The following is an 18,159-nucleotide window of genomic DNA, read 5'->3' as shown; positions in this document are numbered from 1 at the left end:
TAATTTTCTTCAATGTATACAATTTATAAAAAATTAAATAAGCTTATCTCCAACGATTTTCCATTCAATTTACTGACAAAAAAAATTTTTATTTAAAGGAACTGGAAAAGAGTTTTGCTGTATCAACACCAGGAGATAGTAGTCCGGTTTGCTATCCACCTTGCAGCCCGCCTCCAGCCCCTGCAGCTTATCTATCAAGTGTCCGAGCGTCGTCCAGGAAATTAGACGGTGCAAGTGGACATCCTTCACCCGATCGCGATTCTGTTGGTCGACTACTACGGTAAAATAAAAATCAAAAAAAAAAAACATCTTCATTTTATTTTTATTTAAATCACTTCGGTTAGGTAAACAGATTGAGTCTTTTAAATTTAAATCACTCGGTTTAGTACTTCAGTTCCTTCTTATTCCTTTTATTTTTATTTTGATGCATAATATGACCCTTAAATATTTCCATTCATTTTTACTGCATCTTAGTGCATTTAAATATTTAAAAAAAAGACTTATCTTCTTTCACTTCATCTTTTTAGAATACTAGAATTTAACATGGTCTACATATTTATTATAAAAATAAAAAAAAGAAACCACAATAAATACAACATTCTTTTGACTTTATTTGAGCAATGTAGTAGATTCGTCTCCTTTTCATTGCAATCTAAAAAGAGAGATGTAAACAATTTTGAATTTTCATAATGATCAATATTTTGAAATTCTTGAAACTATATTTTTAATAATTAATAATAATCTTGATGTTAAATCAAAGATAGTTAATATTATAAGCCAGACTACCCGATTCAAATTGTTGGATAATGACTAATTTTTCATTATTATTTCTTCACCATAATATTTTATCGGTATGAGGTCTCATATCATCAGAGAAAATTTAGGTGAAAATAACAATTAAAATTTGTTTTGACAATTATTATTAGAGAAAGATATAATTTTTTACTCAGTGTAACTTTTTTCAGTAACTGAAAAAATTCTTGATGTTATTATCTCTTATCGTGTTAATCTTATTCAAATCTCAACGTCCAACTTTATAAAACAAAATGAACTTTTTGGTTTCTCATAAGAAGTAGTAATGAAAACAAAAATTTTTGTGGACTATAAAATACGTAGTTGAATATCTATTACATTATACGTTGCTTATTCCCTCTAGAAACCCCCAAAGCGACCCCCATAGCACCACTCTCCGTCCTCTCATGCCCTCCATAGCAACCAATGCCTAGCAACAAGGCTTCACATCTTACTAAACCAACTTTTTATTTGGAGATTTATTCTCAAAAAAAATCGATAAATAAAATTACACCGTGATAATAAATGAAATACTTTAGGCATAAAAAATAAAAATTTTTCCATTATATATACTATCACTATAAATTTTTTAACTCTAAATTAAATTTCCTCTTTTTATTTTCAAAGAATTTTTTTTTATATCTCTTTGTTCGACAAGAAAATATTTTATTATCTACTTAGAAAATAAATTTAATTACGCAAGGTCTATATTAAACTACCTTACGGTGTGAAATATCAACCGGGGAACAATATTTTATTTTGAAGTAACACCAAAGAGTCTTTCAAGTTCAGCGCACGGTTCGGTGCATAATAAAGCGAACATAAAGCTGCCAAAGTAACTCAAACAGGTTAAAGTTACTCGAAACGCGCTTAATCGAAAATATTTCCAATAAATTGAGTGTTAATATATATTAACACTCAATTTATCGGAACTCAGTATACATTCAATTAAGCTTACTTGCTCCCAGGTTTCAGGCAATAACCTTGAGTTAAATTAAATTTATTTATGTTATGTGCTTACCAGATACTTGAAGAGCTTTTACAAAGAAATAGCTACCAGAGATCCCCATCACTTGCCACCATGGACTTCATTTCTTCCAGCCGGTACATTTTGCCCAGCGCATTTTCAACCCCATTTGCAGCTAATATACAACAACGACCAAGAGTACCGTTTGGAGAGAATTAAAATTGACCAAATATTTTCATCAGTTCGAGTATGTAAACTAATATCTATTAATTACAGACATCATAATTATACCTGTTATTTATATCACAAATTAGCATCTTTGAATGGATGATTTAGTGTAGAACATAAATCGGATATAAACCCGTTTCATTAATTATTCTACACAATATAATACATTAATTATATCAATACATGCTGAGTCGCTGAGCCTTCAAATCAGTTAATAATTCGATATTTGTTTTTAATTAATCGCGATTATAAAAGCGGTGGATCTTCGATGATTTAATTAATTATATACTTCGATTTCATTATTATATAAATAAATATAATTCATAAATGTAATTTATTAAATAGAATATTTTTTTTTGTTTAAAATTTTCACGAAACATAATATTCAATTAAAAAATGAAAAACATAAACAATTCAATCAAATAATTTTAAAATAAATTATAGTTTAAAAAACACGCTTTGATTTCTAGCTTTAAAAATATTTTATTAGTTCAAGATTTCCTTTCTAGACTTAAGTTAATTTTTTTGTCCGTGTGTATTTTAAAAATTCTTCTATAAACTTAGAATAAATTTATACGGCATACTCTAAAGCACCTTTATAAGAAAAAGATTTTCAATCGAATTGATAAAATTAAAATATGAATCACAATCGTATTTTTCTGAACATTATTTATAAAAAATAATACATAACATAACATATAAAAATATCAAACGTATGTATTCATCGTCTGAATATAATTTCTAGTCGACAAAAAAGTAATTTGACACAAATTTATACTACTATGTAAATCATAAATATAATTTAACCTAAATGAGAGCAGAGGACCCTCAACTTTTCGTCCCTTAAGGCGGGCAATTAAACGAATAAAAAAAGTCATAGACCCGCAAAAATAATGATTAATTATCCAGATGATTAATTACCAACCCGTTCTAATCCTAACCCAGATCCCAGATAGCATATTTAATATAAACATTTATTTTTCCAGCTAAGCGACGGAATTCTACTAGAAGGACCGAGACGTGTCGCAATAGAAGGGGGCCCGGGAAGTGGCCGGACAAGTTTGTGCTTGAAACTACTTCATCAATGGGCGAACCAAGGCGACGGCCCGGCCCTCGCATTCATGATCCCGCTCCGGGAATTACGCGGCAACTCAATTATAAATTACTTGACGCGTGAATTTTTGCCGAAGAGCGCGGCTCTGGGTGATGCGATAGCGCAAGTCTGGCGAACACTTCATCTGTTGGAAGACCGGGTGCTTTTTATTCTCGACGGGTATGACGAGTGTTCAGGTGCCAAGGCGTCATTAGCGGACGCCGCAGATCTGTTAGAAGCCCGACTTTTTCCCGACGCAAGAATTCTCGTAACCTGCACGCCAAATAATTCTTCAAGCTTATCAACGATGGTGCAGCGGAGAATCCTTTTAACTGGGCTGGAGTGGTCCCATGTTGAGAAGCTCTGCGTGGCTTACTTTATCCACAATAATTTATCCGAGCACGCCTGTGATTTTTTAGAGAATTTGAATGTCCAGTCTCAGTCCGCGAAGGAATTTATCCAGTATCCATTAGGCTGGATTATGTTGTGCTCACTTTATCGTGACGCTGGAAAATTGCCGAGTGAATGTAACACTTTGATACAAGAGGCCATCAAAGGGGTAGTTAAGAAAAGTTTGGAAGACCCGCTGACTCCCGATGAAGAGATACCGATTTATTACAAGAAAAAACTCGAAGACTTTGGTAAACTTTCTCTGTCGAGCTTGAGAAAAGGAAAATGCTGTTACACTGAAACAGAATTGAGAACTCGTGGGGGTGGGATCGATATCACCAGACTCGGGTTCCTGACACGCGGTTTTACATTCGGACATCGGAGAAAAACAGAAATTTACACGCCGATCCATCTTGCGGTGATACAGTACTTCGCGGCGTGTTATCTCGCCTCGGTATCGCAATTCACGAACATCCTGAGAAATGAACTGGATGGATTGCCCACTGAAATAATAAGTCACTTGGCAGCGTTACTCGGACCCAGAACGCATTTGATACTTAATCAACTTTGCCCCTTGGAAATTCCTCCGCGAATGATATTCTCGTTACTTAAAGCCGCAGGAACGTCAGACAATAATATCCTGTCTGTTTGTCGACTATTTGGAGCAGCGTCCGGGTTCGGACCAACCCCTAATGAGAAACCTCCTGTTCCATTAGTTCAAATATCACCGCTTGAGTTGGAAGGATGGACTAAAATACTTTCCAGCTCGGCTTGTACACTCGAAGCCCTTGAAGTTGTCTTTCAAGTTGAACGTGGATCTGATCCAACTTATCTAAATAATTTCTTCAATGCGCTTTCCAACAATGAGAGTGTTAAACTTGTTAGAATAACTTCTCTGCTAGGACAAGAATTTTCAACAGACGAAACACAAAGACTCGCTGAATATCTCAAGAGTGTGCTCAGCAAAAAGAAACTTAATGATTTTGAACTTGTTATTACGTGCTTAGAGGAATCCTCCAACGACAGGTAATGTTACTGTTTTTTCGTTTTTTGATCCATTACTCGACAAGGTTCATAGTCATTACTATATAAAAAAAATATACTGCAGTAATTTTATTGAGAGTAGTTTTTTTTTTAACAGATAAAACAAAATTCTGAAAGGAAATAAAGTCTGGATTTTTATTGGGACTACGGTAAAAATATAAATAAATAATATTTATTTCTATAAATAACAAATGAGGAGTAAAAATAAAATTATAAAGGTCTAGAGTAATATATTCTTTAAGATACAAATATGCATGTTAGCTCTTAAATATGTAATTTGATAAAAATCATTAATTTTTTTTATAAATTTTTTTACTACTTGGTACATTTTTTATCTCTACTAAATGATCAAGTAATAAAATTAACCCTTTTTAGGTAAAATATTTGTTAAAGTTAATTTGAAGACAAAATATTGATTATTAAAGTCTATAACTACATTGCCATGAATATTTTTCATCGCAATATTTGATATTGTAAAAAAAATTGGAATCATTATTTTTTTAATTAACTGACAGATGATATCTTTTTATTTGGACAAAGCTTATGCTTGTCGAATTCACTTCAAAATTTCAAAAAAAATATTAATAAAAATAATTTTAGACTCATTGTTCGATATCCTTAAAAAGAAAAAAAAAATGTATTATTGATTATCAAAAAAAACTTGTTCAGAAATGTTATACCTTTTCAACGGTACTTTTTGTTAGGATATGCCCTCGAGGCAACTGTAACGCGATATTTCAATTCCGAATAATTTTTGCACAGAACGGAAGAGATAGTTAATCAATTTAATTTTAATAATTTTAATTTAACTTTTCAATATTTTTTTTTGTTTTTAAATAACAAAAAATTTAAACTGATAAAATAAAAGATTTATTTCCATCAAAAGCTATTTATCTAGAACCGATGATAGTAGTCACTTTTACAAAACTAAAAAATTATTTATTAAAACAATTTATCTCAAAAAAATTTGGGGTGAAATTTATTACCAAAAAATGTACGTAGCCAACATGTGCCGGATATTTATAGAGCACAAAAAAACCTCTAATATTTTATAAATTTAGGAAAATAAAAATAATCGGACAATAATTTTTGTGAAGAAAAATTTAATAAGTAATAAATAAAAAGCAAAAGGCAGCCACAAAAATTTCTGAGGAAATATTCTATCCACGCTCTTCAAATAAAGAACAATACTCCATAAAATAGATTAAAAAAGTAAAATTACGAAGGATCAAGGATGAAAATATCCGTAGCTATTTGTTAAATTAAAGAAAGGGCTCATAATGATTATGTGAGGATACAAAAGTAAAAAAATAATATATATCTATATCTATATTAGCTTGCGTAAACTTGAGGGAAGTATAAAATAAATAAAATAAAACACAATACAATAAAAGTTAAGAGGAATACACACATTTACTAAAGTAATAGAAAATATAAAATCTTTATTTGTCCAGCTTTTCCGGCATCGCTGCCGCACAGTCGAGATAAAATAAAAACCGAAAGATAAAAATTCCTCAAGAAAAAGAAAATTTATTAAAAATACAAAAGAAAAAAAAAGTTATAATATATCAACAAATAATTTTATCACCAGACCAGGAAATGAAATAGTACATGTTGAAATGAATTACTTGTCAGTTGTCACTTTACAAAAAAAAAAAAAAAAAAAAAAAAAAAAGAAGAAGGTTGAAATATTGAATTATTTGTTGCAGGCTGGAGTGTGTGGTGTGTGCCCTCTGTCAAGGTTTAAGAAACGCTTCTCCTCACCTATCACGAGTGGTACTCGATATGAATCTGTCCAGCGAGCAAGTCAGTAGGGTTTGCAAGACACTCCGGGATTGTTCTCAAGTACAGGCACTACACTTGCCCCATTTGAGCTGCGGCAGCGATGGCTTGGCATCTGTTGCGAACCTTCTCAAAGAAAGACCTTTGTTTGCACTCAATCTCGCCGGAAGCTGGGGAACTAAAACCGAAGATCCATCAAGCTCTGGGATTAGTATGGGTGAATTCAATTTCCTCTATGGTATTCGCTTGCCAACTAAATTTCTACCTTGCTATCAAAATCTTAAATTATTTCTATCCGCCATCCATCCCACTAGCTGACAAGAAAAAATACTCCTTCGATTTAACTTAAACACTCTCTTCAAAGTCTAAATCCCTTGAGCTTTAATACTTTTATTCGTATTATGGGTTTCACTGATAATGGTAATTACTTTTTTTATTTATATAATACTTGGTATCAGTCCAACGTCCAAGTTTTCTTTATTTTCATTCTTTTACAATTACTTGTTACTGATTATAAAAAATTTTTATTGCTCATTAAGATATTTTGGGGTCGTTTATGCATTACGTCACTTGTAAAGAATCTAAAGGAGAGAAGGAAGTTCGCTCTAGATTTGTAAAAATAATAATTGTTTTTAGTCTTTTTTTAAATTCCAACTGTTAAGAAATTCAATAGTAAAAATAGATCAACTGAAATTTAAGGTCTGAAAAATTTAATTACGATTCAATTTAATTGCTGTAAAAAAAAAATTACTACGATTATTGAATTATAAGGTAGGAGTGTCAGAATGAGACGTCTCATAAGGGAAAGGTTCGATAGAAATGTGACTCGAGAGGAATAAAAGGTTTAAATATATAGAAAATCGTGTGATGTAATATATGGATGACCTCTTTTTCAATATTAAAATGCTATAATCGTCCAATAATCGAATTAAACCTCAAAATCCGCAATGTAAAATGATTATTCAGGTATCAAAATATTGGCTAAAATTTTTTTATTAAAAATTACTCGGTAACAAAAGTAAAAAAATTCATTACATTTATTTTCTCAACTTCTAATTAAAGTTGTAAAGTTGTAATATATTTTTTTACATTCATTAAACTTAAAAAATGTAAATTTCTTAAATCTATTTTCGTAAGATAAAACCTAAAGTTAGAATTCTTGCGAAATAGTTTAGTTAGAAAAATAATTACTAAAAAAAGAAGATAGTAAATTTTCACTTAAATTCTTTGTGGCATTACTTTGGATGTACAGAGATAAATGTTAAGCAAATGCATGTAACACAAAGCATTAATTGTATAGATAATTAGTATAAATAAAATACAGGGTCTGGGTCGGGCTCTGGAAGCAGCGGTTGCGCATCAAACACACTTGGAGCATTATCCGTTAATCGCTGCTACTCTTCTCTTCCACGTGGTACCCTCGCAGCTTATGGCAGTTTGACTAGACCAGCAACACTACCTCGTCTGCCATTAGGTATTGGCCTCAATCCTAGCCCGGCTACTGCTAATGGCACACTTCCACAAAATGATAATGACAAAGACAGCAGCTCTGGTAACAGCAAAAGAAACAGCGACAGCGTACTTTGTCATCGTCTCCCGGTGATGCATCCGCTTCCCACTTGTGACGTCGCCTGTCATCAAGGAACGGGTTTTCATGAAATTTTCAGTACTATACGGTAATTATTCTCTTTAATTAAGCTATACTATCCTGCTGCAGTACATCAACGCTGCTGTACACACTTCTCTTATTTTTTATTTCACCAAATTTTATTACCGCATAAGTTTTAATAATTAATTAAAATTAGCGACCTGCAGTCACTATGTGGCTGTCGAGAATTATGAATTATGAATAGAAGAAATTTAACTTCAGATTTTTTTATATTCTTAATTACAATTTCCATAGTTTAGATACTTTTAAATAAATTCAAAAAAATAATATTACGGTGACAGGATCAATCATCAATAATTTAATAAAAAATTCTGTAGAACAATCGTCTTAAAAACGGTTAAAATAATTTTACCATAAAAATTTAATATCGTTAAAAAAATAAATAAAATCATGATAAGTTACAAATTCAGATTGATATCTTCTTGATGGTATCAAATTTCACTCTAGAAATCTATTTTATAATAAAGATATGTCCGACACAAAAATTTCCATGTTCCCTAATTATATAGATTACTTTGATCAAATTATTTTACTCTTTAGTATTTATTTAACAATCATCTATTAATACAATTTTAGTCCTCACACATGTCCATATTGATTGTAACTTGTTATGAGTATGGATAATATCATGAACATTGTAGAATATATTTACTGATAGGTTAATTAATTATGATACCACTGCAGTTTTAATTATCTGTGTAAATTTAAACTGTATGTTAATTAATACTGATAGGTCCTAGTCTCTCTTTATATATAATTAATAATGATAATTATTTAAATGAAGCTTGACGTCAATAAATAACTTTATAATTTTTTTTTTAATTTAATAAAATGTTTCACAGTTTTAAAAAATTTTATCACTTTGAACATATTTTTGAATTTTATGAATTTTTTAATATTTACGCGCAAATAATCTGATATAAATTAGTATTTTTCATTAAATTAAATAATATTTTAATGAAAAATTTTAACTTTCGTTACAAGTTATTATTTTTATTATTATTCGTGAGTTAATTTTCAACGAGTAATTTTTGCATGATTTATTTTTGTTGAAATTAATATTTCTGGATTATTTGATCATTTTACCTATTATGATTAATACACACATAAAATATGAAAACAAAATATAAAAAAAAATACTTGATGAGTTTTAATATATTCTAATAAAAAATCCAATGCTTTGAACATAATAAAAAATCTCTTTTTTATTTACTTTCACATATTTAATTAACAAAAAAGCAAACTACTAAAAGCTAATTACTAATTACAAATGAAATGAGTAGGAATTTATATGAAAAAATAAATAAGCGCAAAGAGCCTTTTCAACAAAGAAACGGATAAAAAAAATTACAAACACGGTTCGATGAAACTTACCCTCATAATAAATGCACATATCTAAAGAGAGAAAATTTGAATTTACGTTTTTGTTTGCATAGCGAACCGGGTCAGCGTGTGTAATGAGATCGCCAAATATTACTCAGGTGAAATTGATTTAAAAAAAAAAAAAAAAAAAGAAAAAAAAAAAAGCCGATATAAGTAAATAAAAAACCGTGAAATAAAGTTAAAGTTCGATTTCCCGGTTTTGGTGGTTGTTTTTTCACATTCAGGTATATCCAAAGTGAAATGCATGGAGGTATTGAGTAAATCATTTAACAGAGGATCAATTAAAAGCCGTTGATAGTTAACAGTTTACTGACGGAGAGAACTTCGGCGATACCCAGTGTAAAAAAATAAAAAGACTTTTGCAAGTCGATTTTGCTGTAAAACAAAGAGAAAAATTTAAAGTTGCACGTTGCGAGTAGATGAAATTTGCTCGTGAAACACGATAGCAAATAAGTTTTTTGGCGAGTAAAACGATCTTCTACATCATGGAAATCTGATATGTGCGAAAAAAATTTGTTTTATATTCAATTACAGCACCCGCAGTTTACGGAGTAATTCAACAACGTTCGATAGCAATAACAATATAATAACAATTGTTTCAGGGAACAAAACTGCAAATTACGATCTCTGAATGTCTCAAAGTGTCTACAAGGAAGTCTCGATGCGAGTTGTCTAGGGGAAACAATCAGACGAGCCAGAAATTTGGATGCTGTAAGAGCAGCCGGTGCCTCAAGGCCAATAGACATTATGCCCCTTGTTCTTGCACTTACTGAGGCTCCCTGTCTCCAACTTCTTGATCTAGCGAGTCCTCGTCTCGCAATTGATGATCATCCCTCGAGACTTTTATGCCATGCACTAGCGAGGAATGAAACTCTTCGTCTACTCAGTCTTGAAGGATGGACTTTTAGAATAGAGGTAACGTATCTTTATAAAACTTTTCTCTAAATTCTACTTTACTCTTTGCCAAAATATATTTACATTTTTTACGAGACATATTTCACTGTTAAATTAACAAAGGAGAGGAAGATTATTTTTTATCAAATAAAAACTTCCTCTATAATTAGTTTTTAACTTACGGTTTCGGGAAATGAATTAATTAAAGAATCATAAAATTATTGATAATGATAACACATGATGTCAATGCAAAATATTTGGAAATTTTTTTCAATTTTGTAGAGTTAGAATCCCTTATGGCTTTTTTTAAGTTTTTTCAACCTTGTCATGTCAGACAACGTCAAAACTTGAACATATTGAATATTTATTTCCGTAAGACTTTTAATAAAAAATAATCTCCAACCCCTCTGACATGCAGATTTAATTTAATAGGATTTATTTGTTGAAAATTTAATACCCTAAAAGCTGGATGATTGATAAAAGCCGGAAAAATTTTTTTTATTGTAAAACCTTCGATCAAGAAAAAAATGTCGCCAGTATTAGAGTTATAGCGCACATATGAGATTATAAAAAAATCAAACAATATAAAATTTAATCATTAGTTATATTTCAAAATTCAACGGAATACATTTAGTTTAAAAGTATGATAAAAAATTCAAGGCATAAAAAGCCAAACCTTATTGCTAAGTGTCACTTTATTTTCTTATTCTTTATCTGATGGTGCAAAAAATTCTTACAATCGATTTTATGCGCAAAAACTACCTGAAGAATATAAAATCTACAAAGACGAACAATATTTTTTGCTATTCTGTATCTATTTCAAAATCCCTCAATTTTTCATCGGATTCCATTTATTTTTATAACTTACCAACAAATCTAAGTCAAATTCGCTGTAGAAATAAATTTTCCATCATTTCTAGTCAGAAAAAGTTACCAAATCCTGATTCGACTGCGGTTTACAATCTGCACGGAAATCGAACACTGGTATATTGTCGTGACATCTCTGGAAATTCTTTGATTACCAGTCAATCTAGATTCCAATTTCATGTTCCATTTTATTTTTCAGACTCAGCTAAATTTTTCACTAAAGAACAAAAATAAAAAAAAAAAAGAATCTAGAAAATTATAAGAAACAGATAATCTTTTTAGTCGATTGAAAGCAAAACTTGAACAGTTTAATAAAATACTCTGTAACTCAGTGACCATTTGATTCAGGCCACGAATCCCCAACAACCCATCTCTATAACAATGAACGAGCAAAGTTAGAGCGCATTTGCACCAGGCAAGTGTATAATATATAGATATATATGTATATATATATTTCTCAGTGACATTTCATAGCATCCTATTATTCGAAAACTGCTAAACTTTCTCATACCCTGGTCTTGGTACAACCCTTTACGTACACCTTCACCGAACGTGAATATCGAAACGTGCTACGGAAGCAAAGTCTCCAATTACCAAGTACCATCTCTGGAGCTTACACTAGTTTCAGGTTCGGTCCCTTGTGAATCTTTCTGAAAACGAACCAGTGCATTGTGTTTGTATTGTTAGTCTTTGAATATCTCTTGAGTCTCTTCTTATGTACAACCAATTGCCTATACATATAATATATTGTACATACATTCATCTAACGTCTATACATACTTATTTATACGCCAAGACTCAACTCTGTAATTACAAGTCACTATTGTACACAATGTTCACTCCTTTCAGCTAAACATTTACAATTTATTGCACAAAACCTATTGAATTTAACTTTTATCAGTGAATCAGTGCATGAAAATTTCAATTACTTATTTTTGCAAATTAAATTTATGGTAGTAAACAATTACATTTAATCATAATAATGCACAATCAAAAATAAATGTGTTCTGAAATTCAACAACTCAATAGAATTCCACGCCAAGTACACGGTCAAATTTACGTAAAATTTATTTAAACAAGAAACTTGATAATAATCTAATAGTTATTCTTTAAATTTTTTCTTGATTTAAGTTAAGTAAATTTCACTTGATTCAAGAAATTTTCTGCATAACTCAAGACAAAGAAATTTTTAAAAACAAAATTCTTCAAAATGATTTTATTGGTTCAGGATTTTTTTTCCTGAATCAAATTAACTTTCTTATAAGTGTAGAAAATTGCAACTTTAGTTACATCACGTCTATTGAAATTAATTAAATTTATTTTGGCAAAGAATTCCAATCATTTAATATTTAATGTATACATACTATAGTATTAATGTCAATTGACTACTTCAATTTCAAGTATCTTCTATTAAAATTAATTAAATTAGATGTAATATACCTAATTTAAATTTAAATGAATTACATTTTGTATTGAAAATGTTCAAAGGAAACCATCGAAATTAATTCATTTGTTGTATGAAATAATTAGTACGTTCCAATTTAATTTCATCCTTCGCAGTAGTAATTAGATTGAATTTTGTTTAAAAAATTTCAATTTAGTTTGACTGATTAATTAACTTATCAATCAGTACATATTGATTGCCACGGAATGTTATTTATATCGGTTTATTCGTATTTTTAATGATTGAATAGTTACTCAAATGAATAAATTTAAAAATCGTTAATTCAATTTTCTTAAAAATTCCTTTGTATTTATTTTAATTGAAAACAAAGCACAAATTTTAATTTGCCTTGAAATTTTTTAAATATAATTTATATTTATTTAAATAGAATTTTTTTTTTTTATTCCTTTCTTAAATTTTTTGTCAAAGAATATCTAGGTTAATTGGATTTATCTATAGAATTATCATACGTGTGTCTCGTGTAAGTGTTACATGTGTAAAGAAAGCCCGAATAGAGAGAAAGAATTAAAAACTGAGAAAAATAAAACAAAAAGTTCATAAGTATTTACTATTATTCTTATTACCATAATCACCGTTCTCCTTTATTGTTTTATTTATTTAAAAAAAAAAAGTATCTTTTTATAAAAGTATTCAAGCGATTTTAATATAATTTACTTTCAATGAAATTATAAATTATAATTAAAGGCCAGCGTAGGTACTATACAGTAAATTGACGTGAAAATAAATTGGTAGGTGAAAGACAAAGGTGAAATTTAGATTAACATTGGTCTAAAGAATAAAGGGCTGCGTATAATACATTAAAGTATTTATATTTATGGTATAGTATGAGAAAAAAGCATTTAGTTCATGTTGGTGAATGACTAATGAATACATTGAGACTGTAATATATGTTATCACTTGGTTTTGTCATATATTAGAGTCTACTAGAGATAATCCAACGGTTATTACATGAGGACCCATAAACTCTGGTTTATTTAAATACATACAAACACTTTATTGCCTAGCTTACGTGTACGTTATAATTACTTCATAAATCACTGTTTAATATACAGTCTACGGTCTCCACAGAATTTAGATTATCCACGATCCGCCTTGATGAATTAAAACCCAATTTCAGTTACAAATTGATGTCATTATCATTATCATTGTTAAAATAAGTTCGTTTACGCGGATTAATAAATGTAAAAAAAAAAAAAAAGAAAAATTGTTTCTCTAAAGATTTTAATCAAAAAAGTTAATTAAATTAATTACCTAACTATCCGAATGTTAATAGTTAAATAAAAAGTAAAATTAAAAACTTTTTAGTTTTTTACAAGATGTTTTTTCCTATCAAGCGTTTTTACCTTCTCTTCAAATGACTTGCTCATTAGCCATTACTAATGGGTCATTAGGGATGGATGGGTATTAAATATTTACAAAAATTACTGAGCGTAAGATGTATTCAATTTTATAAAAAAAAGTAAATGAAAAAAGCGATAAAATATTGATTTTTAAGAAAGCCAAATCACCACCGATTGCACTGATAAGTCAAACGGAAATGATTTCAAATCCGTCTTCTATTAAAGTTAATCTCTTTACTTCCTTGACTTACTATTAAATCGGCTTTCAGTATAGATATATATTTTTTTATACTTTTTTCTTCCTCGTATTTTATTTCATTCACTAAGTATATTTATATTCATACATTTTATTTGATCTCCAATGCTTATTTATTGAAGACTACTTTGTTTTGTTTGATATTTGAACTAAAGAATCGACTGAAGATTCAATAAGAAAGTCAATTTAGCATTGAGAGTTTTATCGTAATTTTTTTAATGCAAATTTTTCTTTTAGTTTTTCTGTGACGTCATCGGGAATTTATTTTTATAAAAAAAAATTATCTAAATGATAATTATTTTCGTAAATGATACTATAGCAATATGCATAAAATTATGGATAAAAGGACTTTGGCTCTGGATTTTTTGATATTTTTAATCACAATTTGTAGTTCAGGTACACAGAAAAAAAATGTTCTTAAATCAAGTAAGGTAAAAGCCCCAATAGATGATCATGTACCAGTATATGATCACTCCATGTATTTGTATACCTATATTTATGAATATAGATATACAAATACATGGAGTGATCATATACTGGTACGTGATCATCTATTGGGGCTTTTACCTTATATAATTTTGAAAAATTTAATCTTCTTGATTTGAGTAGAAAAATTCTTAAACTAATAAATATTTCTTGATTTAAGGAAATTTTACTTGATTCAAGACAATTACCTTCTTCAAAATTATTTTCTTGGTTCAAGAATTTTTCTTTTGAATCAAGTTAATTTTTTTTTCAGTGTACTATAAAATAAATTTAAAAAAATAATATTACTGTGACAGGATTCATCATCAATAATTAAATAAAATTTTTTTTCAAACTTGAAAATTTCTCCAAAAATTTACCAAAAAAAAATAAATAAAATCGTAATAAGTTACAAATTAAGATTAATATCTTCCTGATGATACCAAATATCATCATAGAAATCTATTTGACAATGTCCGACACAAAATTTTCCTTATTCTCTTAATTATACATATAGTAGTGTCGAAAATGGACTATGAATAAAGTGACATTGTAGTTGTCTAAAACAAACAGATTATTAACGTAATTACAATCAGAGAAGCATGTACACCCATAGATAAAATGAATGAATAAATTACAGGAATCCGACAGTCTGGCAGTATTTGCGGAGCTATTGATGTGCACAAGTGTACGTGAATTAAATTTGTGCAATGCCCGTCTGCATCTAGCCGTTCACGAAGGTCCACTTTCAAGATTAGGTCGTAGAGACGATGTAGGAGCGGAACTGTTGAGGGCTGCACCACCCCCTACATGCCCTTCGATAGTTTTCCTCCGTCTGGCCGGCTTTCAAGTGAGTATACATGTGTCTGTATCTTTACATCTACACTCAACCTATACCTATATCGTTATCCGTCCGTGTATATCTATATATGGATGGATAGATGGATATATCGCATGGTATCGAGTGAGGACCATCAGACTCTGACAAATAGCTATCTCATACAAAGGGAACGAGCTTTAAGCTTATTCTACCCTGAGGAGCATCGGTCAAAGCCTCTATTCGCACTTTATCGATTTCTCATATTACATATCGCTCAAAATTTTTCTATTTTAAATTAAAATCGAAAATTCTTTATCTAATTATAAAAAATTACTTTCTGGGTGTATAGAAAATTTTTTAACTTTTATTTTAAAGTTACAATTAGCGAACATATCATGCATAGTTTTTACTCATAAAATGGCTATTAATTTAATACTACTTTTTATGGAGAGAAAAAATCCGATAAAACGTTGCCTGAAACCTACCTTGAGTGATGTTGTACGTTGTATCTAATGATGTGTCATGTCAAAGTGTTTAATAGTATTTACGTCAACTCGGTTAATAAAAACCGTATTTTTTATTTTATTATAGAGGAAAAAAAAATGATTGAGTTTATTCGAATGATAATCACTCGTGATGGATGATGAACTTTCATCAATTGGTTTTTACTGTTTGAAAACGGAAAAAAGAAAACTCGAAAAATTACAGTATAAAATGTAAAATCAGTCTTGTCGTAATCAAAACTAGAAAAATTACAGTTTGAAATAACATTTTTCTAAATTCAATTTTTTAATTTAATATTCAGAGCTTTTAATTTAAATATTACATTCTACAATGTAATTCTTATAAAATCTGTAATAACTACAATCTAAAACTGTAATTTTTCCAGTTTTCATCACGAAGCGCTACGTTGCATTATATACTGTAATTTTTCGAATTTTCTTTTTTCCATGAATAAGTGACTTGTTAATTTTTTCTTTTTTTTTTTTCTCAGACAATTTATGTGTATATTGAAGAAAAAAATTATTTTGGCACATCGAGAGAAAATTTATCGCTTATATTAAGAAAAAACATGAAAATTTCTATGATTTATTCCTCAGACTTTTTTTTTAATAAATTATTTCTTCAACTACATATGATTTATTTTATTCTCAAAGATATATTTTGAATAAAATTTGCTTACAAAAATATATTTTTCAATAACTTTTAAAAATAAATAATAGAAAAATTTTAATAACAAAATAAAATAATAAAAAATTTTTTTTCAGGTATCAGTCAACGATAGATTAGTATTACGCGGGCCATTATTGCTACCGTTCATCGCCGGTTTCACAGCCTTAAGTGATTTAGATTTGTCATTAGATAAGTCGGAAATAGGTAATAACAATGGTTCGCAATTATATATAGACGATAAAATATTACAACAATTTTTTTCGTGCTTGGGGATGAATTTAAAAAATTTACAAACATTAAGAATAAATTACTGGCAAATAACACTTGAAAATAGTGAAAAAACAATGAAACACATATCGAAAAACCTACGGCTTTGTAATTTAAGTTTTCTTAAAGCTAACGGATTGGTTGTTACTGACAGTGTTAAACGTATACAAATAGAACATGTCTTTATACAAACAGTACTTGCTAACTTGCAAGCACTAACTTGGCTTTGTCTTGACGGTATTAAACTCACTGAAAATCAGTGCACTACGTTAGGTAAATGGATCAAGGATAAATATCCGGGCAATTTACTTGAAATAAGTGCTAAGGATATTAATGTTAAGGCTGTTAAGGCTTTCGTTGCTGCTGTAGAAGACGGGGAGCGTATTGATATTAATTACACCGGTGGATTTATTTGCCGGCTGAAAATAAGCAAACTCCAGAAAAATTCTAAGAATAAGAGTAAGTTTAAGTAATAACTATTAACTATAAATTATATTTGTGATAAATTTATAAAGACTGTGCTACTTTATATAGTTAGCTGCATGCACAATTATTAATATTTCAATTTTTAACTTTAATAATAATTACAATTGATACTATAAACTTTTGAATAGTTAAATTTTACAATAATTATTACCTAAAAGTTTTAATATTCAATTTTAACCCAGTTTCAAATAAAAAAACAACTATAAAAATAATTTTTTGTGAACATCGTAAATTATAAATTTTTTAAAAACTTAACCGGTGTGCAATTTTTCTTTTTAAAATTTTTGTAATGAGCATAAGAAAGGAAAACTGAAAATGATTTAATGTTATAAATTTGTAATGAAGATAAGAAAAAATTTAATACGCCGGGTGATTTACTGCTACTTGACAACCCGCAAAAGAAAGTCGTAGAGAAAACCATCAAGAACATTTCGATGTATCAAACCGTAGATAACTTTGCGGCAAAAAGTTGATGTGCTTCAATAAATAGGATTTATCGGTGGCAATTCAAAGATTTAAGCATCACTTTCAGCACACATCGTTATAAAGGTTCTCACGTACGCTTCTACAAGTGTAATTGTTTAATATGAAGTGATGTTGAAACTGGCGCCGACGGATTTAGTTTTGAGAATTTATAAAATATGCAGACTATTTATGCTAAATCAATGATACTTTTTCAATATTTTGCAAAGTAGGTCACCTTTGATTTTTGAAGCTCCGAGTGTCAAAATCATGAAAGAATCAAATGTATTTCCGATAATGAAAGTATCGAGTTCTT

The 18,159-nt window shown here is 29.3% G+C and overlaps 1 protein-coding gene across 3 annotated transcripts in view; it reads left to right on the top strand.

Moving 5' to 3' along the window:
• LOC123265979 overlaps positions 1–17,492 on the top strand; it is a 172,222-nt gene extending 154,730 nt beyond the window's left edge. For all 3 annotated transcript variants that reach the window (XM_044730011.1, XM_044730003.1, XM_044729995.1), the window contains 8 exons: positions 99–280; positions 1,817–2,006; positions 2,974–4,496; positions 6,224–6,513; positions 7,621–7,972; positions 9,951–10,263; positions 15,276–15,485; positions 16,724–17,492. In XM_044730011.1, the coding sequence (XP_044585946.1) occupies positions 99–280; positions 1,817–2,006; positions 2,974–4,496; positions 6,224–6,513; positions 7,621–7,972; positions 9,951–10,263; positions 15,276–15,485; positions 16,724–17,368 (3,705 nt within the window). In that variant the 3' untranslated portion in view covers positions 17,369–17,492. The remainder of the gene's footprint in view (positions 1–98; positions 281–1,816; positions 2,007–2,973; positions 4,497–6,223; positions 6,514–7,620; positions 7,973–9,950; positions 10,264–15,275; positions 15,486–16,723) is intronic.
• The last annotated feature ends 667 nt before the right edge of the window (positions 17,493–18,159 follow it).

The sequence above is a fragment of the Cotesia glomerata genome, linkage group LG1 (genome assembly GCF_020080835.1).
Source record: "Cotesia glomerata isolate CgM1 linkage group LG1, MPM_Cglom_v2.3, whole genome shotgun sequence".
NCBI classification, from domain to species: Eukaryota; Metazoa; Arthropoda; class Insecta; order Hymenoptera; family Braconidae; genus Cotesia; species Cotesia glomerata.
This window is presented reverse-complemented; position numbering and strand designations above follow the sequence as displayed.